The sequence below is a fragment of the Phyllostomus hastatus genome, unplaced genomic scaffold (assembly GCF_019186645.2).
Source record: "Phyllostomus hastatus isolate PE091 unplaced genomic scaffold, TTU_PhHast_1.1 phas_contig_1162, whole genome shotgun sequence".
Taxonomy (NCBI): Eukaryota; Metazoa; Chordata; class Mammalia; order Chiroptera; family Phyllostomidae; genus Phyllostomus; species Phyllostomus hastatus.
In genome coordinates this window covers 11,653,162-11,678,632 of record NW_025333537.1, presented here as the reverse complement: position 1 = coordinate 11,678,632, position 25,471 = coordinate 11,653,162, and the positions used below count along the sequence as shown (strand labels likewise).

General features: G+C 69.6%; 2 protein-coding genes across 21 annotated transcripts in view; one reads left to right on the top strand and one right to left on the bottom strand.

Moving 5' to 3' along the window:
- The window catches only part of NCOR2 (nuclear receptor corepressor 2), a 155,305-nt gene extending 147,773 nt beyond the window's left edge, over positions 1-7,532 (top strand). For 13 of the 18 annotated variants that reach the window (XM_045845675.1, XM_045845716.1, XM_045845794.1 and 10 more), the window contains 7 exons: positions 104-297; positions 1,093-1,242; positions 1,880-2,025; positions 2,153-2,206; positions 4,604-4,825; positions 5,703-5,882; positions 6,399-7,532. In XM_045845675.1, coding sequence (XP_045701631.1) covers positions 104-297; positions 1,093-1,242; positions 1,880-2,025; positions 2,153-2,206; positions 4,604-4,825; positions 5,703-5,882; positions 6,399-6,580 — 1,128 coding nt within the window. In that variant the 3' untranslated portion in view covers positions 6,581-7,532. The remainder of the gene's footprint in view (positions 1-103; positions 298-1,092; positions 1,243-1,879; positions 2,026-2,152; positions 2,207-4,603; positions 4,826-5,702; positions 5,883-6,398) is intronic. The other 5 variants (XM_045845803.1, XM_045845811.1, XM_045845786.1 and 2 more) reach the window with 2 other exon arrangements.
- Positions 7,533-12,133: 4,601 nt separating this feature from the next.
- On the bottom strand, positions 12,134-23,242 carry RFLNA (refilin A). 3 transcript variants are annotated; one of them, XM_045841155.1, is made up of 4 exons: positions 23,067-23,242; positions 22,222-22,537; positions 14,032-14,141; positions 12,134-13,565 (listed from the first exon to the last, which is right to left on the bottom strand). In XM_045841155.1, the coding sequence occupies exons 2-4, from the start codon at positions 22,426-22,428 to the stop codon at positions 13,232-13,234; spliced, it is 651 nt and encodes a 216-aa protein (XP_045697111.1). In that variant the 5' UTR covers positions 22,429-22,537; positions 23,067-23,242; the 3' UTR covers positions 12,134-13,231. The 3 variants fall into 3 exon arrangements, with proteins under 3 accessions (XP_045697111.1, XP_045697104.1, XP_045697095.1); XM_045841148.1 differs by lacking the exon at positions 23,067-23,242 and adding an exon at positions 22,767-23,058; XM_045841139.1 differs by lacking the exon at positions 23,067-23,242 and adding an exon at positions 22,767-23,058 and having other exon boundaries at positions 14,061-14,141.
- Positions 23,243-25,471: the final 2,229 nt, after the last annotated feature.

Genomic DNA, 25,471 nt, shown 5'->3' with positions numbered 1-25,471 from the left:
CCGGGGCTCCGTCTCCTGCAGAGTCCCGCCCCCGCCCCGGGAGGTCCTGGCGGCGTGGCTGGCTGCAGCCTGACCCCGAACCCCTCGGCCCCCACCCCCGCAGGAGGTCATCACGCAGGACTACACGAGGCACCACCCGCAGCAGCTCGGCGCACCCCTCCCCGCCCCACTGTACTCCTTCCCGGGAGCCAGCTGCCCCGTCCTGGACCTCCGCCGGCCCCCCAGCGACCTCTACCTCCCGCCCCCGGACCACGGCGCCCCCGCCCGTGGCTCCCCCCACAGCGAAGGGGGCAAGAGGTGAGCGTGGGGTGTGGGCACCTCTCGCCAGCCAGCCCCCGGGAGGCCCCTGTTGGGCGTCTGCCTCTCAACACCAGCACGCCGACGGGAAACGGGGCCGGGGGAGGGGAGGTGTGCTCGGGGTCACGGCGGACAGGGAGCAGCTGGCACCCGCGGGCCCCGGGCCCTGAGCTGAGCGCCTGGCCCGAGTCACCCAGGCTTCCCGGCGCAGCCCCTGGGGGTGTGGGCAGCCCCACCCCCGTTCCCCAGAGGAAGGGGCCCAGGCGCCGGAAGTGCGTTCACTGGCTCAGAGACATGGCCAGTAAGGGGCGGCGCTGGGATTTGAACCAGAGCCTGGCGACTTGAGAGCAGCCTGCCAGTGTGCACGCACTCACACCCGCATGCACGTCCCTGGGGGACGTGCAGGGGGGCTGAGACGGAGGGTGGTTCCCAGCTCCGGGGAAGGAGCCATTTTGGGTGGGGGCACCAGTTGAACGAGGCCCGGGGGCAGGGAGACCGCAGAACGTGTCGGGGGGCAGTGGGCCATGGTGGGGGGCGGGCAGGAGGGGCCTCCGGACTGGCGTCCGTGGGCCGGCTGCAGCCCACAGTCTGCGCGTGCAGTCCACGGGCAGAGGGTGGCTTGACGGTTCTGAAACGCTCTGAGAAGGAGACGCGGCAGAGACCACACACGGGGGGCCCCGCCCCTGAAACACCCACCCTCTCCCCCCAGAGCGCGCTGCGGCCTGGCTCAGAGCGAGGCGGGCTGGGGGCGGAGTGCTGACCTCTGACCCCAGCCGGGACCCTTCCTCCACCCAGGTCTCCGGAGCCGAGCAAGACGTCGTCCCTGGGCAGCGGTGAGGACGGCGTCGAGCCCGTGTCCCCGCCGGAGAGCGGGGCGGAGCCCGGGCACCCCCGCGGCGCCATGTACCCGCTGCTGTACCGGGACGGGGAGCAGGTGGAGCCCAGGTGCCTCGGGGCCCCTCCCCCTGGGGTTGCTTGGGGCCCGGCCCCTTGCCCGCCGTAGCCTCGGGGGCCGGCAGGGGCCGCGGTGCCCAGCTGGGGCCCCTCGGACCGGCCCGGGGCACATCACAAGCCCGGGGGACCTTAGTGGCCGCTTCCCGTGCCCCGGGCTTGGTGTCTCTCACCTCGGGCTGGGTCCCGGGAGTGGCGTGTTGTGGGGGACGGCGGGGGGCCCTGAGAAAGGAGCTGAATGTGCTGGGCCCAGTTGGGGTTCAGGGTGGGCTGGAGACGGAGAGAAAGGCAGGCCGGCCGGGCTCCAGGAAGGCCTTGCTCTGAGCCCACCTGGTGCGCAGGGTCCTGCGCAGGTGTGTGGCGGGGAGGGCTGCTGTGGGTAGACAGGTGTGGCCCACCTGGGCAGCTGGGGCTCCGCCGAGATCCCTCGAGCCCAGGGACAGGTGAGCTGCAGAGACGCCTGGAGGAGATGGAGTTCCCTAAGGGGTAGGATGCAGCACCCCCAACCTGAGGAGCGGGGGGAGCTCAGTCTCAGGTTTCCGAGGCAGCTCGGGTGGTGAGCGCCCCGTCGTGGAAGGGCCGCGAGCTCAGCAGCGGGAGAACTGACCTGGGCGTCCCGTGCTCGCCGCAGGGTGGGCTCCAAGTCCCCGGGCAACACCAGCCAGCCGCCGGCCTTCTTCAGCAAGCTGACCGAGAGCAACTCGGCCATGGTCAAGTCCAAGAAACAGGAGATCAACAAGAAGCTGAACACCCACAACCGCAACGAGCCCGAATACAGTAAGGGGCCGCCTCGGGGCCGGGGGATGGCCAGACGGGTGACGAGGGGTGGGGAGGCAGGGGGGTGATGCCCGAGGCCTTGCTGGCTGCAGGGCTCACCCGTCTTGTGTTGCCGCCCCCTCACCAGGTATCGGCCAGCCCGGGACGGAAATCTTCAACATGCCTGCCATCACCGGAACTGGTTAGTGTCTGGCCCCGGCCCCACGGCCCCCTCCCCCGCCCCTCCCCCAGCCCGGCTGCGTCCTGCGGAGGTCAGGCTGGCAGGCCCCGGGGGACCTCTCAGTTCCGGTGCGTCCCCTCCTCTGGCCTGAACCGGACCTGCAGGGGCCCACGAGGCCGGGTGAGGGATCTCTGCTTGGGGTTGACGCCCAGGCCCCAGCGTGTCTAGCACTGTGCTGAATGCTCGCACGGCTACCAGGGAACCTGCCCGGCCGCCCGCTGCGTCTCCAGTGGGGGCCGAGGCTGGGCTGTGTTCAGGGTGTTCAGGGTGCCCAGCGTCGCCCAGTGTCCACGTGGGCACTGTTGACAGTTGGCGTGTCGGCTTCCCACGGAAACTCCACGCGGGGCACCGCAGAGACTGCACGGCTGCGTGACGGAGCTGGGGCCATGGCTCACACCGTTCTTAAGCTAACACTCAAGCCTCCTGTGATATTTTGGACTTGGGGGGGCCCTCCAGGAGGGGCCCCTCGGGGCATCCCTCTGTGCATCTCTGTGGGGAGGGCTCGGGGCCACCGAGTCAGGTGGGGGGCCGCGCCCACCGTGCGGCAGAGAGGCTGAGGCGTCTGCCGCCCCACCGCCTCTGCGCTGTGGTCCTTCTGTGGGAGGTCAAGGCCAGAGGGAGCAGGGGACACGTGCTGGGGGGGCCGCCGTGTCACCCCTGGGGCCGGGGACAGCCGGGGATTCACCAGGGCCTCCGAGTGGGGGTCCCGACGGGGTCGTGTCTGTCCACCCAGAGGTGCTGGGGGCTCCTCTGGCCTCAGCCAGACAGTGTGTCCGACACAGCACAGTGGTCAAAAGTGCGTGTTTCCGGAACGTTCCAAACCTGACACGGGCAGCTAGACACACAGGTGCACGGGTCTGTGGAAACCCATGCCGAGAGTGCAGTGAGATCTGCGCTAGAAGGTGTGTTGAGTTACCGTTGACTTTCGTTTGAAGCTGTTCAGTCCCCACAAAACACTCTCCCCGGGTTCTGGGCTCTGCTGCTCGGACCCAGCCTCAGGCCTGGCATCCGCGGCCGGAGACGGGCAAGCATCCTGCCAGGCCGCGGGCCCAGGCCTCGGGAGGGGGTGGCTCGGCGACGCCTGTGCTGGCCAACACCCGGGTCTGACCGGGGACTGGCGACCGGCGCGTCCGGGTCCCTCGGGTCGCTGTCCCTCTTGCCCGGGGCTTTCCTCGTGTGTAGGGCTGTGGGTGCACCTTTTGTCAGCCCTCACCCCTGCCGGGGGTTTTGCTTTTTCTCGGGGACACGGTTTCTTGTGGGCCTTCTTGTTGTTGTTGTTGTTGTTGGGAGTGCTGGCGAGTGTGGCGGGAACGCAGCCGGAAGGTTGGAGGGGGTGCAGAGGGGTTTAGAGAAACCGTAGTTGCCAGTCGGTTGCCAGGGAGACGGGCCGCTGACAGCTGTCCTGGGGTGCCCACGGCCGCCCTCCGTCTCACCGGCAGATGAGTGGGGGTCAGAGGGGCGCGCGGAGGGCTCACGGTTCGCGGCGGCGCCACCCGGCGGCCTGCAGAGCGGGCTCGGGGCCCCGCGGGCAGCATCCGCTTCCGCCGAAGAGAGACACGTTCCCGGGGTCTGCAGGAGCCCCCAGGGCGGGTCACCCGACAGAGAGCAAGGGCAGGGGAGCCGGGTCACTTCGCGTGGCTCCGCGGTGGGCGCCCGGGAGGGCCAGTCCGGGACCCGTGCGTGGACCTGACCGCTCTGTGGCCCAGTGGCCGGGCTGGGGCGGCCCGCGGTTGTCTGCAGCTCTGCCCTGCCCCCGCACGCACCGTAACTGCATGGCTGCCACCCACCTCACCGTCCGTCTCTGCACCTCTCTCTCCGCGTGGCTCCGGGGTGGGGGGAGTCAGGCCCAGCCGGAGGGGGGGGGCGGGGCAGAGGGCAGACAGGGGGCTGCGGGTGCCGGACCTCACGGGCGGGGCGGCGGGGGGAGCGTCTGGCCACTTCCTCCCCGGAGTCTCTCTCCCAGCCCCCAGCCAGCCCCACTGCCCCTGCAGTGGGGACGGAGCTTGGGCGGCCGGGCCCCTTCCCCCGACAGGGCCACCCCTCACTCCCTCCTGATCAGGCCACTGGGGTCTCGGCCCCAGCTGGGACCGGGGGGGCAGGAGGGGGTCTCGGATTCCCCGGAGGGCAGAGTAGGAAGGGGGCTGGGGGCGTGGCCTAGCCTCCCCAGGCCCCCCCACCCCAGGGACCGCCCCCGGCACCCCCCTGCGGGCAGGCAGGCAGGCAGGCTGGCTGCGGGGCAGGGGTGAGGGACGTGTCGCTTTGCCGAAATGTGCTCACTGTGTCTTCTCTCTTCCCTCTCTCCCCCCGCTGCCCTCTCCGCTGCCCCTCGGCCCGTGTGTGTGTGTGTGTCTCTCCCAGGCCCCATGACCTGCCGAAGCCAGGCGGCGCCGGAGCACGCCAGCACCAACATGGGGCTGGAGGCCATTATTAGAAAGGCGCTCATGGGTAAATATGACCAGTGGGAGGAGCCCCCGCTCAGCGCCCCTGCTTTTAACGCTCTGAGCGCCAGTGCCGGCCTGCCCGCTGCTATGCCCGTAACCGCTGCCGACGGACGGAGCGACCTCGCCCTCACCTCGCCAGGTCTGCGGCTCCTCCGCCTGGGCCCTCGCCCCCGCGCGCCCCCCCCTCCTCAGTGTCCTATTAACCCTCCTGCCTCGAGCCCTCTCACCGGCCCCTCCGGCTTTGGAGCTTCTGACTATTGTTGTGCGTGTTTGACGTGGTTCTGGAGTCGGCTAACCCCCTCGCTGGGCGGGCGCCCCCTGCGCGTCCACGCCCCGCGGCCCCCTCGGCCACTGCGCCCGAAGGAGCTGCTGCTTGTGTAGAAGCACCTCCCCCGCCGCCCGAGCCCTGCCTGCCTTCCTCCCCGCCGGACACAGGGCGGGGGGCGGGGCCCTGGCCTGGCCTGGTCTGCGTGTCTCCGTGGGGGGTCAGGCTGCAGTGAGGACCCGCCCACTCCGGGTGGGCTGGGGGGGCCCCGGGCCCACGGGTGAGAGAGAGGCCTGCGGGGCCACCGTGCACGTCCACCGCCGGCCCCTGGGCCGGTGGGAGGAGACCGGCGTCCGTGCCAGCCCCGCGTGGCAGAGCGCGGGCCGGGCAGAGCGCTCAGGCCGGTCTGTCTGACCCGGACCCTGTGGCCTCAGAGTCTCTGGACTTGACGGAAGCCCGGGCCCGGCCTCGGGGCTCCTGGTCTCTCCATGCGGAGTCCGCTCCCGGCCGGTTTGGCGCGGTCCCCGGGGCAGCAGTCGTGTGCAGGGCCTCAGCCGGCCGCTGGATGGGGAGGGGCCGCAGGGCAGGCCGAGGGCTTTGCAGGCGACCGGCCCGCCCGCCCAGGAGAGCTCCCCCCGAGGCCCAGGCTCCCAGCTGCTCCGGCCGAGCCGCCGCCACCCCCGGGCCCACGGTGTGTGCGTGCGCGCGCTGCCCCGGCCGTCAATCACGGCCTCCCGTGTGTCTCCCACAGGCGGCGGCGGGAAGGCCAAAGTCTCCGGCAGACCTGGCAGCCGCAAAGCCAAGTCCCCGGCCCCGGGCCTGGCGTCGGGGGACCGGCCCTCCTCCGTGTCCTCGGTGCACTCCGAGGGCGACTGCAGCCGCCGCACCCCGCTCACCAGCCGCGTGTGGGAGGACCGGCCCTCGTCTGCAGGTGCGTGCTGCGGCCGCCTCATCTCCGCAGCGGCTCGGGCGGTCAGGAAGCTTCTAGAAGGGGCCCAGGTGGAGGGGAAGGTGTGACGGACGGGAGCACTGTCCCGGGAGCCCGGCCTCCGGTCTCGACAGACGGAAGGGAGGATTCAGGAAGTCGAGGGAGAAGGTGGGGGGCCCCGCGGGCGTGGCGGGCTGCTGGGCGCCAGGTGTTGCCCGGGAGCCGGAGGCGGCCCTGGGGCTCGGGCGGGGAGCAGTGCGGGCCCCGCGAGGTCACGAGGGCTGTCGGCCGCAGCGTGGGCCTGAGGGGCGGGGCAGGGCCTCGCCTCGAGGAGGCGCCTGCCGGTCCAGCCAGGGGACAGGTGGCTGGGGCGTGAGGGGCGGAGGCGGGGAGTTTGGGCGGGTGGGACAGCTGCAGCCCCGGGCGGCCGGAGGCCGGTGTGGTGGGTAGGTGGATGGGCCTGTGGGGGCTGCCTGGCTCACTGGGGTCCCATGGGCGTCTCGCTGGTCTCTCTGGCAGGTTCCACACCGTTCCCCTACAACCCCCTGATCATGCGGCTGCAGGCGGGCGTCATGGCCTCCCCACCCCCGCCGGGCCTCCCCGCGGGCGGCGGGCCCCTCGCCGGCCCCCACCACGCCTGGGACGAGGAGCCCAAGCCGCTGCTGTGCGAGCAGTACGAGACGCTGTCCGACAGCGAGTGACCCTCGCAGCGAGGCGGGGCGGCCCCCCGGCCCAGCGAGCGTCCCGAGCGGCCGGGCGAGACGCAGGTGACTGCCGACCCCCCAGCCGAGGAAGGAGCCCCCGAGTCTGCCTGCGCATCCGTCTGTCCATCCGTCCGTCCGTCCAGAGCCGGCATCCTTGCCTGTCTAAAGCCTTAACTAGGACTCCCGCCCCGGCTGGCCCTGCGCAGTGACCTTACTCAGGGGATGTTTACCTGGTGCTCGGGAGAGGGGGGGGCCGGGGAGGCGGCACGGCCCGCGTGGGGCGGCCGCGCGCTCGCAGCTGGGATGGCCAGGGACCCAAAGCAGGACGACCACGCACCTCCCACGCCACTGCCTCCCCCCTTAACGCGTTTGGAACCAAAGTCGAAACTGAGCTAGCAGCCCCCGTACCCTTCCTCCGACCCCACTCCGCTTAGCGCTCTGGACAGACGGACACGGTCCCTGTCCAGCTCCCCGCGCCCTGGTCCCGGTCCCCGCAGGCCGGCCCAGCCACCGAGACTGCTGGAAACCAAGTCAGGCCGGCCGGGCGGGCGAGAGGGCCAGGGGGCGGCCCCCGGGGGCGGGGGGCGGCTGGAGGAACTGGACTCGCACATCGTCACCACGGCGGTGGGAAGAAGGGCCGGTGTAGATGGTGTATTGGTTTACAGGGTATATTTTTGATACCTTCAATTAATTAATTCAGATGTTTTACGCAAGGAAGGACTCACCCAGTATTATTGCTGCTGCGCTTTCGATCGCTTACCGTGCACGGGAGCCGGCAGGCCCCCGGTTGGCGGCCCCGCCCGCGGGCTCACCGCCCCGCTCGCCCGCCCCCCTTCCCTCCCTGGGGCAGGATGCATTTGATGGGTGTTCTGTGACCGTCATCTGTGCCCGGCGGTGGCGTTCTGTCATTTACACACGTTCTCATTAAAAAGCGAATTATACTCGGTCACAGAGGCTGCCTCTCCGTCTGGGACCGGACACCGGGAGGGTGGGCGTCGCCGGGGGCGGGGCCGGCGTCGGGGGGCGGAGCTGGGGGCGGGGCAAGGGAGCATCCCACTGCCGCAGCGGACAGGACCGCTTTGCAGGTGAGTCTTTATCCCACAGCGTGTCCCCATGAGGGCGTCCCGCGTGTCATTATCAGGTGACAAGCCGTCACCACTGCCTTTGACGACGAGCCAGAAGAGAGAACCGCTTGGGCGGTCCTGTGGACTAAACAGCCTGTGTCTGAAGCAGCCCTGGCCCCGCCCACTGCGCGCCCTCGGGGACCTGGGATTGGGCTGCGACTCTAATGAGGACCCGTGTCCCTCTTTGCCTGTGGGGGGCGCTGCCGCCTCTAGAGCCTTCCCCGTCTTGCCTGCCCAGCCTGTCTCCACCTCGCCTACAGCTTGGCGCCCACCGGTCCCGAGTCCCGTGGGTAAACTTCACTCCGCTGCCAGATTGGGTGCCAGACTCTGGAAGGCCGGTGGGAGACCCCGCTGCCCACCTGTACTCCCCCTGCCCCACGCCCGACCACCCAGGGTGCTGGAGGCTGGTGGGGAAGGCGCTGGGGTGGGGCCGCAGGGGGCATGTGCTGTGGGCCCGCTGGCTACCTGTTTACCCAGAGGGAGGAAGGCCGCCCCACCCCAGAGCCACCTCTCAGCCACCCCACAGCCCCCAGGGCGTCTGTGACCTCTGACACCCATCTCCCAGCAAAGGTCAGCCCTGCGTTGTGGAGGGCAGGGCCCCTGTGGACAGGCGGCCAGGAGACGCGGCACCTCGGGCCGAGTCCTGCAGGGGTCTTGGAGCCTGTAGGAGCCGAGAAGTGAGGGTGTCAGGGACTGCAAGGGTGAACCCCACAGGGCAGCCTGCAAGGCAGGGGTTCTTCTGGCTCAAGTCATGCTAAGCCCAGGGTCCTGTGGTCCCGGGGTCCGCTCTGTCCCTGTCCCTCCGCCTCTTGGCTCAGGAAGCCCCGGGGGTGCTGGCGTCTCAGCCCACCCAGGGGCAAACAGCCCCAGACACCCAGCGCAGGGCTGGCGGGCTTGTGAACGGGCCAGCAGGTCCGGCAGAGGGGACCCTGTTCCTTCGGCTTGGGACCGGCCTTCCAGGGCTGCACGGGGGCCTCAGCGGGATGTCGGACTTCGGCCTTGCGTTCAGCAGCTCTGCAGGGCCTGGGGCGCAGCGGGGAACCAGGGTGCACTGGAGGGGGGAGAGAACCGCTGTCGCCCACCCCGACTCGTGCGGCTCAGGGTGTGGGCGCAATCGTGCACATGCCCGGGGCGCAGGCCGGGTCCCTGGCTGGGGGCGGGCAAGAGCAACCGGTCTCTGTTTCTCTCTCTCTTTCTCTTTTTCCCTCTAGAAATAAAGCAAAATTTTTTTTTGAAAAATCACCGCCAGCCACTGCCTGGCCTCCAGGCTTGCACCTGGGAGGTCCGAGGGAGGGGGGAGGGGAGCAGTCTGCAGCAGGGACTTGGCCCGAGAGGTGGAGTGAGCAGGCTTTGGAGCCACGCGGCTTGACATTCTGTGTGACCTTGGGGACGCTCCGAGTGCCCTCAGCCCTGTCTGCTTGTCTGTTCCCTGTGCCTGGCCTCAAGGGCCACCCACAGGGCTCAGCCTGACGCCCGGGCTGCAGTACTGAGGTTGACAGGCAGGTGGCACTGTTGGGCCAGCAGAGGAGCCGGTCCTGGGCCCAGCTCCCACTCAGGGCTCAAGTGTCTCCACCTGGAACCCAGGGAGGGCCCGGCGGCGCTGTCCGCACCAGCCGCCAGGTGTTGGCCATGCACGCCGGTGCCATCTGGGGCCCCTCCTCAGTCTTGCGTGGTCAGACCAGAGTGACGTGGCATGTCTGGGGTGGGGCGTGCATCTCAGGATCATGGGCATTTCTGCCCCCACCCCGTCTCCCTGGCCACAGAGTGGGGCCCCCCCCGTCAGGGCCAGGGACCCAGACCCGACATGCGGGTGCTTTCAGGGCGTAGGGAGAGCTCAGGACCTCCTGTGCCCTCCGAGGGCCCACCCAGTCTGTTGGTCTGCACCCACGCCCAGCCAGCCCCCCACCCCCAGAGGGTTCCTCCCGCCCCATTTTGTCTGGTTTTCTCCCGGCCCCGCCTTTCACACGGAGGCTGGGATCGTTCACCCTGGCCCCATCTTCCTGGGGAGCACGCAGCTCAAAACCCCCCTCCCTCCCCAACCCCCTTTTCCCTGGGTCTCGGCTGACGCTCGGCAGCCCCCTGACTCGGACCCACAGAGCCCCTGCACGCAGAGGCTGAGTCCTCCTCCTCCTGACCCCGAGCCCCCGGGGGCCGTTGACCTGAACCGATACTGTGAGGGTCAGGAGGAAAGCAGAGGGAGCCCTGGCTGGAGGGGCTCCACAGCAGAGCGCTGGCCTGTGAACCAGAGTCTCCGGTTTGATTCCCAGTGTGGCCACGTGCTGGGTCCCCAGTAGGGGGCGCACGAGAGGCAACCACACATGGATGTTTCCCTTTCTTTCTCCCTCCCTTTCCTCTCTAAAAATAAATAAAACCTTTATGAAAAAAAAGGCAATGAGAATGTGATTTGTCAAGTGAATGACAGCTGTTGGCAAGTGTCCCCGTGCCTTAGGACATTGGGAAATCGGTTAAAATGTGGGCTCCTGTGCCACCCGGGGCGTGGGGATACGGGTGGCTCTCTAGGTCCGGGGCGGGCCTGGAAACCTGTTTGCAATGAGCAGTCTGGGTTTCCTCGCAGGTGGTTTGCAGCCCAGGTGTTCCTGATGCAGGTGGTTTGCAGCCTGACTAGGGGGGCGGGGGGTGAGGAGCCCAAGGTCTGGGCGGCACGCTTGCTCAAACCTGGCCCCTTCCTGCCTGTCTGGCCAGGTCTCCGTAGGCCGCGGCCCGGGCCACGGGCCCGTGGAGAGCCGCCTCCCACAGTGGGGCAGGCGCGGCTGGTCCTCCTGGCTCCGGGGCCGGCGCAGGGCGAGCCTACCTGGGGCCGGGTGAGGGGACCCGAGCGCTCAGCGGGGCCTCCTGGAGCGGGCAGTGCCTGGAGGAAGGAAGGGCTCAGCCGAGTCAGCCGGTGCGGGCGCCGGCTCAGCGCGGGGCCCAGGCCTTTCTGCAGGTTTGGTGAGATCGGTGGCCTCGGCCTGCATGGGTGCGGGGTGGACAGTGAGGGAGCAACAGGCCCGGTGACAGGTTCCCCTCTGCGACACGGGGACAGCGGCCTAGCAGGAGGCGCCCACTGCCTCAATCTTCCGTGCAGGGACTGTCCCCCCCCCCCCGCCCCGTGTGTGGCGGGGGCGGGGCAAGGCCAGAAACAAAGACAAGTGGGCTTGGTAGGAAAGGAGAGGGAGGGGAGGAAAAACGCCAGGTGTTCCAGCACCTCAGAACCTTATTTGCATAATTTGGGAGTTAACCGCAGGCAGCTGGTGGGCGGGCGTCTAGCCGCTCTCCGCGAGCCAGCGGAGGCAGCCGGGCGGGCTGACCCCCTGCGGCCTTGGAGGTAGGCCAGGCCCGCTTGTCAGCACTTCTTAGCAGCCACCTCCCAGGGTCGAGGTGAAGGGCAAACTCGGGAAGTGTGGACGGCCAGCCAGGCTGTCGGCCTGCAGCAAGCGCCCTCCTTGGTCCGCCGCCAGGGCTGCGGGTCTTCTTCCTGAAGATGGGACCCCACGAGGCCAGGGGCTGTGGGCACCTGCTTTTGTGGGGGCAGGGTGACAGCCAGGCTGCTGGGTTAGATTTGAGTCCCGTGAGTGTGTCCCGGGGTGACAGCCAGGGGGCTGTGACAGGTGTCTGGGGCCACAGCGGCCTTTGTGCCTCAGAGGGCAGGAGAGGTGGCTGCTCGCCCCGCCCCTGCCCCCGCCCCCGCGAAGGGTCTGGCTGGGTTCCGCAGCGCCAGGGGCTGCACCGGCGTGGATTCCTACCGCCCCAGCAGCCCGGGAGGTCGGGCCACGGGCCCATTTTGCAGGTGCTGCAGGATATAAAGCCACGTGCCTTTTGTGTAGCCACGGGCTCACGCCCTAGGGGCGGGGTCTCCGCTCCTCAGCCTGTCTGGGCCTTGCCCCGCCCCTGCGCAAGGAGACACAGCAGGCAAGGCCCCCAGGGTCGACCGCGGGGTGCCGGACAGCCCCCGGAGCGGGCGCCCCTTATCCCTGCCATCACCTCACTTGCCGCATGGCAAAGGTTCCGGCGTCAGGGCGCCACAACTGCCCCCACCTGTGGCACTGCGGGGACCCGCCTCCTCGAGGGGATGCTTTGCTCCGGCAAAAGCCTCTGGGTCAAACGCCACCCCACGTGCCTGACTCAGGGGCGCTGCCACACGGCCCCGGTCTCCCCGACTGCACGCACACCCCGGGCCCTCCCGGGAAGGGCCCCCAGAACTGTGCCCTGGGGTGGGCCCCAGCCTCCGCACCTGTTAACTGGCCCCTCCCCTGCATGGGGCGGGGTGTGCGGCGAGGCTGTTCTGTGGGGGCCGGAGCACGAGGCTCCGAGCCCAGCAGCCACGCGGAGGGACCGCGGGCCTACAAAGGCCGAACTCGCCTCTCCCCGCCCCCGTGCCACTGAGGGTCTGACACACCGAACTTATGCATTTTATTAAGACAACCAGTCGATTCTTAAGTTATTTCTTTGTTAATCAGAAAGCATCTCCGGAGAGAGCGCACCGCCTGGGTCGATACATAAAAAGATCACCATTCCTTTAGCCTCCCCCGGACGTGAGCGCCGAGCGCCCCCACCCCGCACCACACGAGGGCGCTGACGCCCCAGCCTCCGACCCGCCTCGGGGGCGGGGCCACCGGCGGGGCAGCCCCCAGCCCGCGGTCAGTTCAGGCCTGGGAGCGTTTCAGCACGCAGCTAGGGCGCTTCTGGAGCTGTCCCCGGAAGGACCGGGCCCTGGGGACCTGGTGTCCCGGGGAGCGGGCATGTCCCGTCTCCCTCCCCTGGCCCGCCACACGCCAGGGACGCCTGGTTCACTGCAGGCATGGAGCTATCCCGTTTGGTGGTGGGTGACCGTCCCTTCCTCCCAGGTCTGTCTTTAAGCCGACTGGCGGGGCCGGAACCTCAGGCAGGAGACAGCGGATGCTTCCGGGGCCTCAGACGCCTCCCTGGGCCCCTGGCACGAAGTCTGTGAGGTCAGAGAGTCCCGGCTCCGCAGGCGGCGCGTGAGGAGGTTGGGGGGACGCCTCGCAGGTAAGGCGCGGGACACGGAACGCAAAGGCCTCCGCTGGGAGGGCTGTGCCCCCGTCTTCCACACGGGAGGGCACCGGAGCAGCTCGGACGAGGTCTGTTCCGGGCCGCCCCCCTTCCCCCGCCCCCGCAGCAGAGTCCTTCTGGCCTTGGCCCGACCTCCCGGCTCCGTGTACGCCAGGGCTTGCCCAGCCCCAGCCCCTCGGCGCCAAGCTGCACGCGCCTGGAAAGCCGGACAGTGTCCCTCCTCCCCCAGCCTGGACAGACAGTGGGGCCAGGGCCTGGCGGAGCTGCAGCCCGTCCCCCGGCCAAGACTCCTCGGCCTGCCCCTGGGGGTGGCCACCGCCTGGCTGCGGACTCACACCCTGCGCCTTGTGCTTTAGGGGCTAATAGAACTGATCCGTGTACGGGGTCCACCAGGCCGCACTGGCGGGGCAGCGGGCTGGGCCCTGGGCCTCCCCACCCTCCTCCTGCCCGGATCCAGGCTCAGCCCTGGAGTCTGCAGTCCTTGGTCGCCCCGTCAGAGCGCGGAGGGCCCGAGGCCATGGGCCCCGGGGTGCTGGCCCGGCTGCAGCTGCACGCTGGACGTGAAGCGGCGGCAGGGCCGGCCCAGGCTGCAGTGCAGGGTGGTGCGGAAGGAGCTGCGGGCGTGCTTGGGGAAGATGATGGTGGTGCTCCCGAAGTGCAGGGCGCGCGGGCGCGGCTCCAGGGTCAGCTGGCTGCGGTAGCTGCGCCACGTGCAGTTGGGCGCCGCCACGATTGTCTCGCTGTAGGCCGTCACCGTGGGCACGTGCGCGTAGAAGACGTTGTCCCGGAAGTGCTTCTCCGAGGCGTACTTGACCTCAGAGTTGCAGCTGGGGAGGGTGGGAAGGACAGGTGTGAGCCCAGGATGGGGCCTGCCATCCGCCCCCGCCTCTACCCCCGCAAGACTGTTACACATGTCTGGGCTCTTCAGAAAGGTCAAGGCCAAAAGGTCAAAGGACAGAAGGCCCATGCCAGCCTAGAGGACACTGGAGAGGCTGGACCCTGAACTGAGATAAAAATGTGCCTCAAAGGGCATCTGTGACGGTGGGCAGAATGGACTCTGGGTGGGCACCGGCCTCGCGGGTGGACAAAGGGCCGGGTTTCAGCCCCGTGGAACTCGGAGCGTTCCTGTGGTGCTGGAGACGCCCAGCGGGAAAGGGCCCCCCCGAGGTGCTGGTGAGGTGTTATTGCAACCAGCTGTGGGGGGAGGTGGTGCTGCGGAGCCTCAGCCCCGCCCCTTAACCCCCCAGCGCCCCCGGGGGGGGCGGGCCGCCGCGCCCACCCACGCCCACTCACCGGATCTCGTGCGCAGGCGCGGGGCTCACCTCGATGCCCTCGCCGAAGAACACCGGCAGCAGCCGCGGCCGCATCTCCAGCGCCGGCGGGTTTGGGGGGCGAGGCGGGGGCTGCAGGGAGAGCCGCGGACACGGGGTTACAGGCCCTTGGTGGCGCCCGCTCCCCTGGGCACGGGAGGGCCACCCACCTGGTCCAGCCCGGCCTGTGGGTCCTGAGACCCCAGGGGTGGCCCAGCCCCAGCGTGCACAAGGGGCTGCCCTCATCTCCTCTGCCCCCGTTACCCCCCAGCCCCCGTACCGCCCCGCAGGGGCACTGAGCCCGCGGGCCGGCGCACAGACGAGGATGTGAAGCAGGAATCCGACAGGGACAGGCCTCTCCCTCCGAGACCTGCGGTCACTCCTGGCAGCCTCCTCGGGGTGCGGTGGTGACATCCCCGGGGGCTTTCACCGGTTGCGATGGTCAGAACCGGCCTGACCCCGAGACAAGTGGCGGCGGGGGGCGGGGGGCGGGGGGCGGGGGGCGGGGGCCCTCCCTCCCAGTTGATGCCCGGTGTGGCCACCAGGGGCGCGTGTGCGTCAGCGCTGCCTGCCTCTCCCACGAGGTGCAAGCCCCACTCCCAGTGCCCCTGGGTGCTGCCGGGACAAGTTCTGCCCGGGACATGTGTCCCCTCCGGGCCAGTGTCAGGGTCTCCGGCGCGGCCCCCCCCATCCTGGCGCACCCTTCAGGGTGGCAGCCACGCCGTCACTCACTAGCCACAGACCCCCGATCCTCTGCAGGGAGAACCGCACTCCCGACGCTTCCGGCACCTTCCGGGGCTCCCCTGCTAGGTCAGCCCCAACCCCAACCACGGAACTCCAGGACTCGGTGTTCCTAGAACCAACCTTCTCCCTCCAAACGGGTGTTTCCCGAACATGTGCCAGTGTGTGCTGAGCACCTACAGTGTGCTGAGCGCCTACTGTGTGCGGTCTCTGTGGGTGGGGCGGGGCACGGAGCCTCCGGGGCTCTGCTTGGTCAAGGAGGGGTGACACGTGGCCACTGCGGAGTCAGAAAACGCTGCCCTGGGAGGGGGCGCGGACACTGAGGGTTTCATCTTCTCCTGTCCAGACGGGTGGGCTCGCTGGCGGGGGGGCAGTGGGGAGAGGCAGCCTGGGCTGGTTTTAACCACCCCCTGCCCCCAAGAAAAATAAGAATAGTCCCCAAGTTCACGAGCAGGGAGGACATCTCGGAGAGGCAAAGCCCCAGAGGCCGCCCTCCCGGGTCCATCCCGGCTAGAGACACGGCCGGACCCCCGACACGGCCTGAGTGGGCTTGGGGCCGACGGGACAGCAGCCCCACGCGGGCAGAGCCGGCTCCTGGCCGGCCGCCAGCGCAGGAGACAGGCTTGCTGCACGGGCAGCTGGGCTCTGGGCAGCGGCGGCCAGAGGGCCCCCGCGGACAAACAGCCCCAGCCCGCTGCGCTGGGGGCTCCCCCTGAGACGGGACAGGCAGCGAGACCCAGACGCCTGCTGGCGTCCAGCGGGCCTGGTGGCGCGACAGCTCCGGCAGGGCCCAGGGGAAGGGGGACCCGGCACAACCGGGGCTGGGGTGATGGGGGCAGGGCTACCGGGAAGGCGCAGGGTCAGTGAGGCCCGAGGGCGGGCGCCGAAAGCGCCTGTCACAGCCGAGACGGCACACCGGCACACCGTGAGCCCTCGGAGGACGACCTTCCAGCCACCCTGGACGGAGCCGCTCCTAAAAGACTGGGCCACGCTGCGATGGCAGCCTCCAGGGTGGGAGAGGGGCCCCCCACGGGGAGACCCGCCCAGGGCCCTGCTGCTCAGGGGCTGCCTGGAGGGAGGAAGACCCCGGGAGGCTCGCACATGGGCCTGGGAGACTGGGGGGACGCCCGAGGTGCCAGCTGGCCAGGGTCCCTGGGGCTCGGGCAGGGGAGGAGGAGGGGTCCCTGCCCCAGAGGAGCTGCAACGTAAAGGCTGGGCTCCGGGGGTCTCCCGGACGGCCCACAGCCTCCAGCTGCTTCTGGGGCCTGGAGAGCCTGCGGCGGGCGGGGGGCGGGCGGGAGAGGGGGTGGGATCCGGGGGACCGGCGGCTGCCAGGCCGGGTGATTCACGCGCCTTCCCGGAGGGCGAGGACTCGCCGGCTGGAAGTGGAAGCACAGCCGGGCGCCCGGCCTGCCCCCATCCTGGCTGCGGTGCCGGACTCGGCCCACGGGACGCGGGGAGGTAACCGCTGGGCGGGCGGGCGGGCGGGCGGGCAGAGCGCTCTGCCCGAGGCGGCGGCCCTGCCGGGGGTCCTGGCCTGGCCGGCAGGGACACGCGGGAACGGCACAGCGGCGTGTGGGCCCCGGCCCGGGTGCCACGCGGAGCCCACGGCTGCCACAGTGTGGCCCAGGGAACCTGGAACTTCCCCTTCAGCCGGGAAGTGAGGAGCCCCCGTCAGTGGAGGGTGAGTGGATGGAGGAGGGGTCCAGGGCCCCGACAGGCCACCGGAGAGACCCCATGGGGGCGTGGGGGCGGGGCGCCCTCACCACAGCCATATGGAGCCTTTGCCCCCCTCGACTGGCCTCACCTGCTGGTCACACATTCTGGTGGGATGGAAAATAAACCCCATTGTCTTCAGCTGGTACTTGGGATTTGAGGCCAAAAGTTCACAGGCCGGTCTGAGGTTAACCTTGACCGTCACCCATGAAGAAAATGATCCATGGAGAGGGCTCTGAGGAATCCCCAGCCTCCTTGTGAAACCTGGGGCTGGTGTGTGTGGGGGGGTCCTGCCCTCCCCCGCCGTGGCACAAAGGGGCAGCTGAACGGGGCCCAGCGGGGGGCGCCCAGGAGACCCCAGAGGAGGACGCACCGCGGGCCGAGCACAGACCCTCGGGCTGGGACCCGACGCCCAAAGTGTGAGACTGAGAGGCACAGCCGCAGACTGAACACGGGGCTCAAGGGCGGGCGGGCGGGCAGGCCGGCTCCCTGCCCCGGGTGGCCAGAGGGACCCCCACGAAGATGGGTGACCTGTGGCCGTGACCCCGTTTGGAAAGGGGTCCTTGCAAATATCAAGTGGCGATGAAGTCCTGCTGGATGAGGGGGCCCAAATCCAGGGGCTGGCGTCCTCCCGAGAAGAAGAGGGAACTCCGGACGTGGGGCCCACGCAGAGGGGGTACAGCCAGGTGACAGCAGGGGGAGACCGGAGTGGTGCGCCTACGAGCCCAGGGACAGCAAGGCCGGCCGGCCGGCCACCGCCAGAGGCTGGAGCAGACACGGGGCGGATGCCCCCTCCCGCCCTTGAGGGGGCACGGCCCCCGCCCCTGACTCCGGGCTCCAGGGCCCTGGGAGCGGGGGCTGCTGCTGTGCTCAGTCACCCAGTCTGCGGCTTCGTTGCGGTGGCCCTGGGACAGGCACCCGCAGGGTTCTGCCTGCCGCCAAAGGAGGGACGCCAACCTCGGCCGCGGGAACCCAGGGCACACATCCGAGATGCCCCTCACCGTGGCTGGGCGGCCTCCACGAAAGGGACCTGCTCTCTGTGCCCCAAGGACAGCAAGCCCACCCCCTGCTCTCACGGGAGGTCCTGGTCCGCAGCAAAGGGGGGCCCACGTTCCCCCGTTCGGACACCATCTAAGGAGGGTGCGGGGGGCCTGTATCTCAGCCCCCGCCTGGAGGCCGGCGGGCGCAGGGAGGGCAGAAGGACAGCCGTGTGGTCCCAGGGGAGTGGCTGCCAGCTCTCGCCCGGGGCCCTGTTCCCAGGAAGCTGGCCGCTGCTGGGCCCCTCTCCTCCGTCCCCCAGGCACCGGGAAGGGCCTGGGCCTGCGCACTGTGGCAGAGCTGGGTTCCTCAGACGGCCGAGCCCACCGCAAGGCAGGGCCCTCTGGAGGCCGGGGCGCCGGGACCGGGCCCCCGGGGCTGACGGGAGGCCCCAGGGTTTCTGGCTTCCCTCCCCACGTGCTGCTCTGGCCCCTCCCACCCTGGCCCGCCACCTGGCTCTCCACCTGCGCTGGCCGGGGGCGCACCTGGAGGCCTGTCTCCTCAGCTGGTCTGTCCGTCTGCCCATCCATCCATCCATCCATCCATCCATCCATCCATCCTGCCCAGGCCCAGGCTCTAGCTGCCTAAATCCAAACCCCCTTCCCTCCCCCCTGCACCCCTCCCCCCACCTCTGGCCTCACACGGTCACAGACAGAAACAGAGAAACAAGACTTTCTGGGGTCTGGGGGTCAGTGGGGGGCGGTTCGGGGGTACAGCCGAGGCCCCAAAAGGCGGCGGTGACTAGGGATGGTCTCAAAGGGCTGGGCGGCCCCAGGAAGTTCCCAGCGATGGAGCCGAGACACACCCCTCCCCACCACCAGCACCAGCCAGACGCGGCCCTCAGGATGCCAGTCAGAGTCCGGGCCCCGGGGACCAGCACCTCGTCCCAAGGGACACTCTCAAGTGTGCCCCCGAGAAATCCGACGGACCGAACATGGGGAGAGCAAGCGCAGCGCCTCCTGCCACCACCCCTCAGCAGGCTGAGACCCTCGTCCGCCCGAGACTCCAGACCCGTCTGCACCGCACCCACCCCGGTGGCGGCTGTGCCCGGAATCTGCCCCCAGGGGGCTCGGCTGGGGATCCCAGATGCCCTGCGTGGTCTCCCCGGGGCAGGAAGACGGGGCGGGGCTAGCTCCTCGGACCGCCCTGGTCCTCGGGGAGACAGGCTGCACAGGGCCCCTCTCCCCACGACGCCCCCTCATGCCCCCAAGTGCTGCCCACACAGACCTGCCCACCCGGCCCTGCCTGGCCCACGGACCTGCGGGGTGAGGGCAGCCGACAGGCCCGCCCCTCCCGGCCGGGCCTTGCCCACGGGGACAAGCCCCACACGGGTCCCAGTCCACGCAGCTGTTCCCAATCCAGTCTCTGACCCAGGTGTCTAGATTGGGGGGTGGGGGACCGCATAACGCCTTTTAAAGAATAAAAACAAAACAGCCACAAGTACGCATCTAAGGGACCCAGTGGGATTTTACTCGCTGGCCCGGCTGGGCCCACAGGGCCCTGCTCTGCCGGCCTCCCTGCTGCCCCTGCCCCTGCCCCAGGACCTTTGCGCCGGCCGCTCCCGGGTGGGCACGCACCTCGGCCCTACAGCCACGAAGCCTACTCCACGGTCTTCCCCCCTCAGTTTCTGTGGAAGGTCACTCCCGTGACCCCTGTCTGCAGGGGCTCCGCCCTCCCCCGCTCAGCAGCCCCCCCGGTCCTGTGTCCCACCGGAGCACCGTGCCAGGAGGCGGGGGCCTGAAACACCTCGTTCCCTGCCGTGGCGTGCGTGGTAGGGCCCCTTCTGTGTGCGTGGCATACAGCTGGTGCTCCATAAACGCGGGTGGGGCGAACGCCTGCTCCCCAAGCCTCCACGGGTTTGGGGTCACCAGGAGCATGACTATCGGGGCTCCAAAGAGTGAACGGGAAAGCCCAGGGGCCAGGATGGGTGGGGCTGGGCAGCCCGGTCCGACCCAGCGCGTCCCGGTGCCTCCCGTGCCCAGGGCGGGGCGGTCCGGCGGCAGCCGGGAGCTCTGCCTTGCCGCGGTGCCCTGGGGAAGGTACATCCCGCCCACTCACACAAAGTGGGGGGAGGGGGGAGACCTCCAGGACGAAGGGAAGCGTCAGGGAATTTCGCTCACACGCACATCCAGCATAACAAACCCGGTGACGAGCCGATGAGGACCCCAGTGGCGAGAGTTTGGGGACAGGCCCTCTAGCTCAACCCCCGGCCACCCACTTTGCCCAGGACCGCCGGGCTGGGTGGTAGGTGTGGGAACGGAGACAGCCGCACGGGCGCACACAGCAGGCTGAGACCCGGCCGGACGGTCTGCGCGGCCGCCCGCAGCCTCTGAGACCCGGCCAGCTTCCGTCCCCCTCCCCCACACACCCGCCCCGAGACAGGCCAGGTCTGCAGCCACCGCAGCCCAGACGGCGTTCTCAGTGAGCCGGTGGCAAGAGGACACTGTTCAACACCAGGTCACCTGGCTGGCGTAGCTCAGTGGATTGAGCGAGAACTGCAAACCAAAGCATCGCAGGTTCGATTCCCAGCCAGGGCACATGCCTGGGTTGCAGGCCACAGCCCCCAGCAACCACACATTGATGTCTCTCTCTCTCTTTCTCCCTCCCTTCCCTCTCTAAAAATAAATGAATAAAATCTTTAAAAAAAAACACCAGGTCGGCGGTGGCGGTGGGTTAACGGGAGGCGGGGTGTCCTGCCCGCCCTGGAGGAGTCCTTGGGGTGCGAGGGGGGGGCAGCTGCAGGCAGGCCCCCGCTGAGAGGAGGCCGCCCGTGGCCACCGTGTCCTCCCTTTCATCAAGAGCGGCATCTCAGAAACACAGAGTGTCACGGGCATTTTGGTTTTTAATTAAAAAAGAACACACAACCCCCACAGGTAGTCTGGGGGCCCTGCCGTGAGAAGCGGGGTGGCGTGAGGTCTGAGGGTGCAACACTGCAGCCCGATTTGGGGCTCCGGCCCAGCAGGGCCCCTCGCCAGCCAGGCAGCCCCGGGCGGACCTCTGTGCCCCGGCGTCCCCCTCCGGAAAGTGGGGGCAGGAGGGACCCCCTCACCAGAGCATGGTGAAGACAAGTGGCCGCACCCCGAGCCTTCAGGACAGTTCCCGGCGCCGGGCACGAGGCCCCCCCTACCTGCGCGGAAGTGGCCCTGGTTCCGCCACTGCCGAGCCCGACAGCAGGGCCGGGGGCCACGCGGCTGCAGCCCTGGCGGCCGGCGGACGAGGCAGGGACAGAAAACCAGCCTGCTGGACCGGCCGAGACGCACCGGCGGGCACACTGGCAGGCGGACAGAGCCTCTGGAGGATTCTGGGTCACCCGCACAATGGAGGGGAGGGCCGGCTCCCTGTCCCTTTTCTCCGGGTCCCGTGGGGTAGGGCGCCACCGGGATTTGCTCCCAGGTCCCCCCCACCACGCGACGGTGCCAAGTCCGAGACCTGCAGGACCCAATCCCAACGGCACCGGTCATCTCTGCGGGCCCTGCCAGTCCTCAGCGCCCCTCCCGCCCCCAGCCCCCGAAAGAGAGACCGAAATGGAAATGCACAGCACGATTCTTGTCTGACATAGTGGTTCCCCAACTTAGCTGCACGTTAAAAACACCCAAGGAGGCTTTGAAACTCCCGACGCCCAGGTTGCAGCCTGTCTGGGTGGCATGGGGGGGGGGTGCAGGGTCCGAGAGGCAGGCCTGGCGTTTTTGAAAGGTCCCCGAGAGGGTCCAATGGCCAGGCAAGTTCGAGGCCCATGGGGCTGCGGGGCTACGGGGGCAGAAGCGAGGTCCGTGTCAGCACCCTGAGGGGAGGGACCCGTTCCCTCGGACCTCAGCCGGGAGGACCCCGGGCAGCCCTGCCAGGGTCCGGGCCGCGGGCCGAGGCCCCAGAAGGCACCCGGGGTCCCGCTCCCCAAAACTGGCAGTGGGCGGTGCAGAGCGAGGGCAGGGGCGGGAAATCTCCCAATCTCAGCTTGTCATTTCCTCCGGGTGGGGGTGGGGGGAGGAACCGGGTGCCCCCTCCAGGGGCTCCGCCTGCGGGGACGCGGTCCCGGTCCCGCCGCCAAGCCGCAGGCTCGCGCGGAAGGCCCCCCCGACAGAGCCGAGTCTCCCCACCTGGGTCCCAGACCTCCCCCAGCACCGCCTCAGCTCCACGTCAACATCCCTCACCACCCGGGGGAGGAAGGGCTCCGTCTGGGTTTGCTTTTTGAAAAAAAAAAAAAAGAAGAAGAAAGAAAGAAAGAAAGAAAAAGGAGACGTGCACGTTGGCAGCGCGGCCCGTAAACGGGGAACTGGGTCAGGAGCGGCGGAGGGGCCGAGTGCGGACGCCAGTCTGCGCGTCCCAGGGCTCCGGCCGCCTGGGAGGGGCCGGACCTTCGGGAATTCGGGCCAGTCCTGCACCCCCTGCCCGCTCCCTGCTGACCGGGGAGTCCGGCGGCGGCGGGAGAGGCCCACCGCCGGGGAGCCGTCTGCAGGTCCCGAGGTCGGGCTGCACCGCCCCCCCCCCCCACGCGCGCTGGTCCCTACCTGGGCGCGTGCCCGTCACTGGGCCACCTTGGCTGGAGGTGGCGGGGCAGGCAGGGGAGGGGGGCGCTCAGGAACTCGGTTCTCGCTTTTTACTTATCCCTTCTAGGCACGCCGCGCGCAGACCCTCCCCGCCGCCGCCTCGCTCTCCGTTCCGCGCCCGGGAATGCGCTTACCGCTCTGGCCTCGCCGGGTCCGGGGGGCTCCGAGGGGGCGCCGGCGCCCCCCGCGCGGGCGTCGAGGATGCCAGGCTCCAGAGAGTAGAAGGGCGGGCTGGGGCTGGGGCTGGGGGGCAGCCCGGAGTCGGGGCTGTCCAGCAGGCCCTCCCGGCTCCGCTCCCGCAGGCTCTCCTCCATGCCCTGCAGATGCAAGTGGCCCACCATGTCTGGGGGGCGCGGGGCGCCGGCCCCCGGCTCCTCGGGGGGCTCCGCCACCGCGCTCCGGGCCCGGGGCTGGCGGCGGCGGCCGGGACAAGGGCTGCGCGCCCGGGACCTGCGGACAGAGCCGAGAGGCGGCGCTGAGGCCCGGCGTCCCCGCCGCCCTCGCTCCCCACGGGCGCCCGGAAAGGGCCGCGACCGGGCTCCGGGCTCCGCGCCGCCACGCCGGGCCCGCCGCCGGCCTCTCCGCACCTTCCCGGCCCGCGCCTCCTTTTCTAGGCGCCGCCCCCTCCCTTCCTCTCCCCGCCCCCGCCGCCCGCCCAGGCCCGCGCCCCGGGACTCACACCCGGCCGGCCGGGCCGCGAACGAGGGTTTTCTGAGCGCCTCCGCCCGGAGAAAACGCCCCGCGGCGGCACGCAGGGGCGGCCCGTGGGGTCCCCGAGTCATGCCGAGGAGGGGGAGGGGCCAGGCCGAGTCCGTGGGGCCGCTGCGGGCTCTCCCCGGCCCGCCGGAGCCCGAATAAAAGACGCCTTAGAAAGGTCTATTTCGGGAGAGCTGGCGCTGCGGCGGAGGGCAGCCGCGGCGGGAACGCGCGCCAGCTCCCTGCGGCCGGCTTCCACCCCGGGGCCCGGCGCTTTGTTTACGTTCGCTGTCGGCTGCCCACCGCCGCCCGGGCAGCGCGTCTGGCTTTGGTGGGGGAGGGGACTGGGGGGCGGTGCGCTGGGAAAGGCGTCCCGGAATCCTCTGGCGTATCCCTGTTCACCCAGTTCCTTCCAAGCAGGCTCTTGCTCACTGACCGGGGTACCCCCTTTTCCTCCCTCCCGGGGGAAGGGCACTGACTCCCCCTCCTTCAGAGGACTGGCAAGGAGCCCCCGCACTTCCAGCCCCCACCCATCCGTACAGACAGCCCAGCCCAGCCCACCCCACCCCCGGGGGGCGGGGCAGCCCCCACCTGGGAGGCGCCGAGTCCGGGCTGCCTGCAGGCCGCTTTGTGAAGGGCAGGGAAGGGGAGGCGGGTGCCCAGGGCCTGGCTGGGAGCTGGGGCAGAGGGAAGGGCTGGGCGTGGGGCGCACACGCTGGCCAGGCCGGCTCCAAGACCCCCACCCCCGTGCTGCCAGCGCCACTGGCTCCGGGGAGCCCGGGCTGATCAGGGGCGAACCCACCAGCCCGCAAAGGCCGGGAGTTTCATGGGGAAGTTAAACCCCATCGTAATCGGAGGGACAGGTTATGACTTGGTGTGCCAGGAAGGCAGCCCCAAGGAGGTGACACTTCCAGGTGAGACCCAAACAGCCAGGCAGGGAGTGGGGACAGCAAGGCCCCCGGTGCTGCCGCTGGGACGGGCGGTGTGTCCTGGGACCCGGCCCCAGAGGGCTCGGGGACAGAGGGACCCGTGATGGGGACGCCGGCAACCACCCCCAGGCCAACCAGGACTGGCGTGAGACTCTGCTGCCCAAGGCTCTGGGGCCTGAGTGTCCGGGACATTCTGCAGAGAAAATGGAACGGCCCATCTGCCTCCGCGCTCCAGCCACGCAGGCCTTGCTGGGCCCTCGGGCCTCTGGTCCCGAAGTCGGGGGAGCTGCTGTTGTCTCAAGGGCGAAAAGTGGGGGGCCGGCTCTTCCAGAACGCAAACGCAGGAAGAGTCCCCCGCTCCCCGAATGCCACTGGCCCCAGGGGGGCGGGGGCGAGCCGGCGCCCACCATGACCGCCGCTCGGTGCTCCTGGAGGCGAGACCCCCGACCGACAGGCAGGGCTTGTTCGGACCTCGGGGACTGACCACTTGGTGCCCTCGGGGGCAGCGCCCACCCGGGGGGGCGGGAAGTCAGGGGGAGGCCCGCCCACCCGGACTTGGAATCTTGACGCTTCCTCCATCTTGAACAGTTTTCGCATTGATTTCGACCTTTAAAATGTCGCCGTCAAACGGTGTCTGTCGTGATTTTCCCGTCTCGGATACCCCCTTAGGCTCGCTCACCTCACCCTCCCTGATCTAGCCAGCGAGTGCCGCCGCACTGACCGGCTGGCCCTCCCGCCCCCCGAGCCCGCGGGAGCTGTTCCGGACGGTGCCGGGTGCCCGCAGCCCGCTTCTCTCGAGTGGAGTCACGTTGGAGACAAGCCCACAGCTGGCGGCACCACGAAGGTCAAACGCCCAGTCGGCAGCCCACACTGGTGACCCCAGGGGCCATGACCTCTGACTTATGCAGATCAGAAGCCACAGGCCTTGGACCGAGAGCCCCCAGTGTAAAAACTTCTTTCTGTTTCTCACGGGGCCAGATGGTCTGCGAATGTCCACGAGGAAGGAAAGGCCGAGATTTCCATAAGTGAGCTGCAGCCGGTGGCCAGTGGGCGGTGGGCGGTTGGGGGGCAGCGGGCAGCCCTCCGGCCGGCTCAGAGGCTCGGGGCCTCGGCAGTGCGAGGCAGCTGCCAGCACTGCCCAGCCCCCCAGGGAGGTGTCCGGCGAGGCGAGGAGAGGGGGCGGCGTCCTCAGGCTGCTCCTTCTGCCAGGGCCCCGGGGGCCAGCCCTGACCCTCCCCGCTGCATGGCCCGGCCACTTGCAAGCCCTCTCTGTGCCTGAGCGCCCCGTCCAGGCCTGGGGACAATCACACAGGGGTTAAGTGGAGACGGAATCAACGGGGATGAAATGTAATGTAACTCCAGGGCGCTTCCGGGCGTGCTGGGTTCGAGCCCAGCCCCGGTCCGGCCCGGAGGGGCCAGGGCGCCTGGGCTTTGTGGGACCCTGTTCTTCCTCACTGGGACTCATGGTCTCTGTTGTCACGGCGACCGAGCTCATCCGCAGGTTTTAAAATACACCCCCCCCCATACGTACACACACATACATATCTGTGTGTCTGGGTCTCTGCATTCTGTAAGAAGAGGAGAAGGGGGTGGGGGGCTCCACTTCTCTGCGCGGAGGTCACGCACACTGTCCGGGGAGGGGGGACCCCGGGGGACAGCGGCAACCACACGTCACTCGGCATTCCCAAGCCGCCACCACAGGGTCAGGCGGGGTTCGCAGAGGCAGAGGGAGGAGAGGCGGAGACAGCTGCGGTTTTAC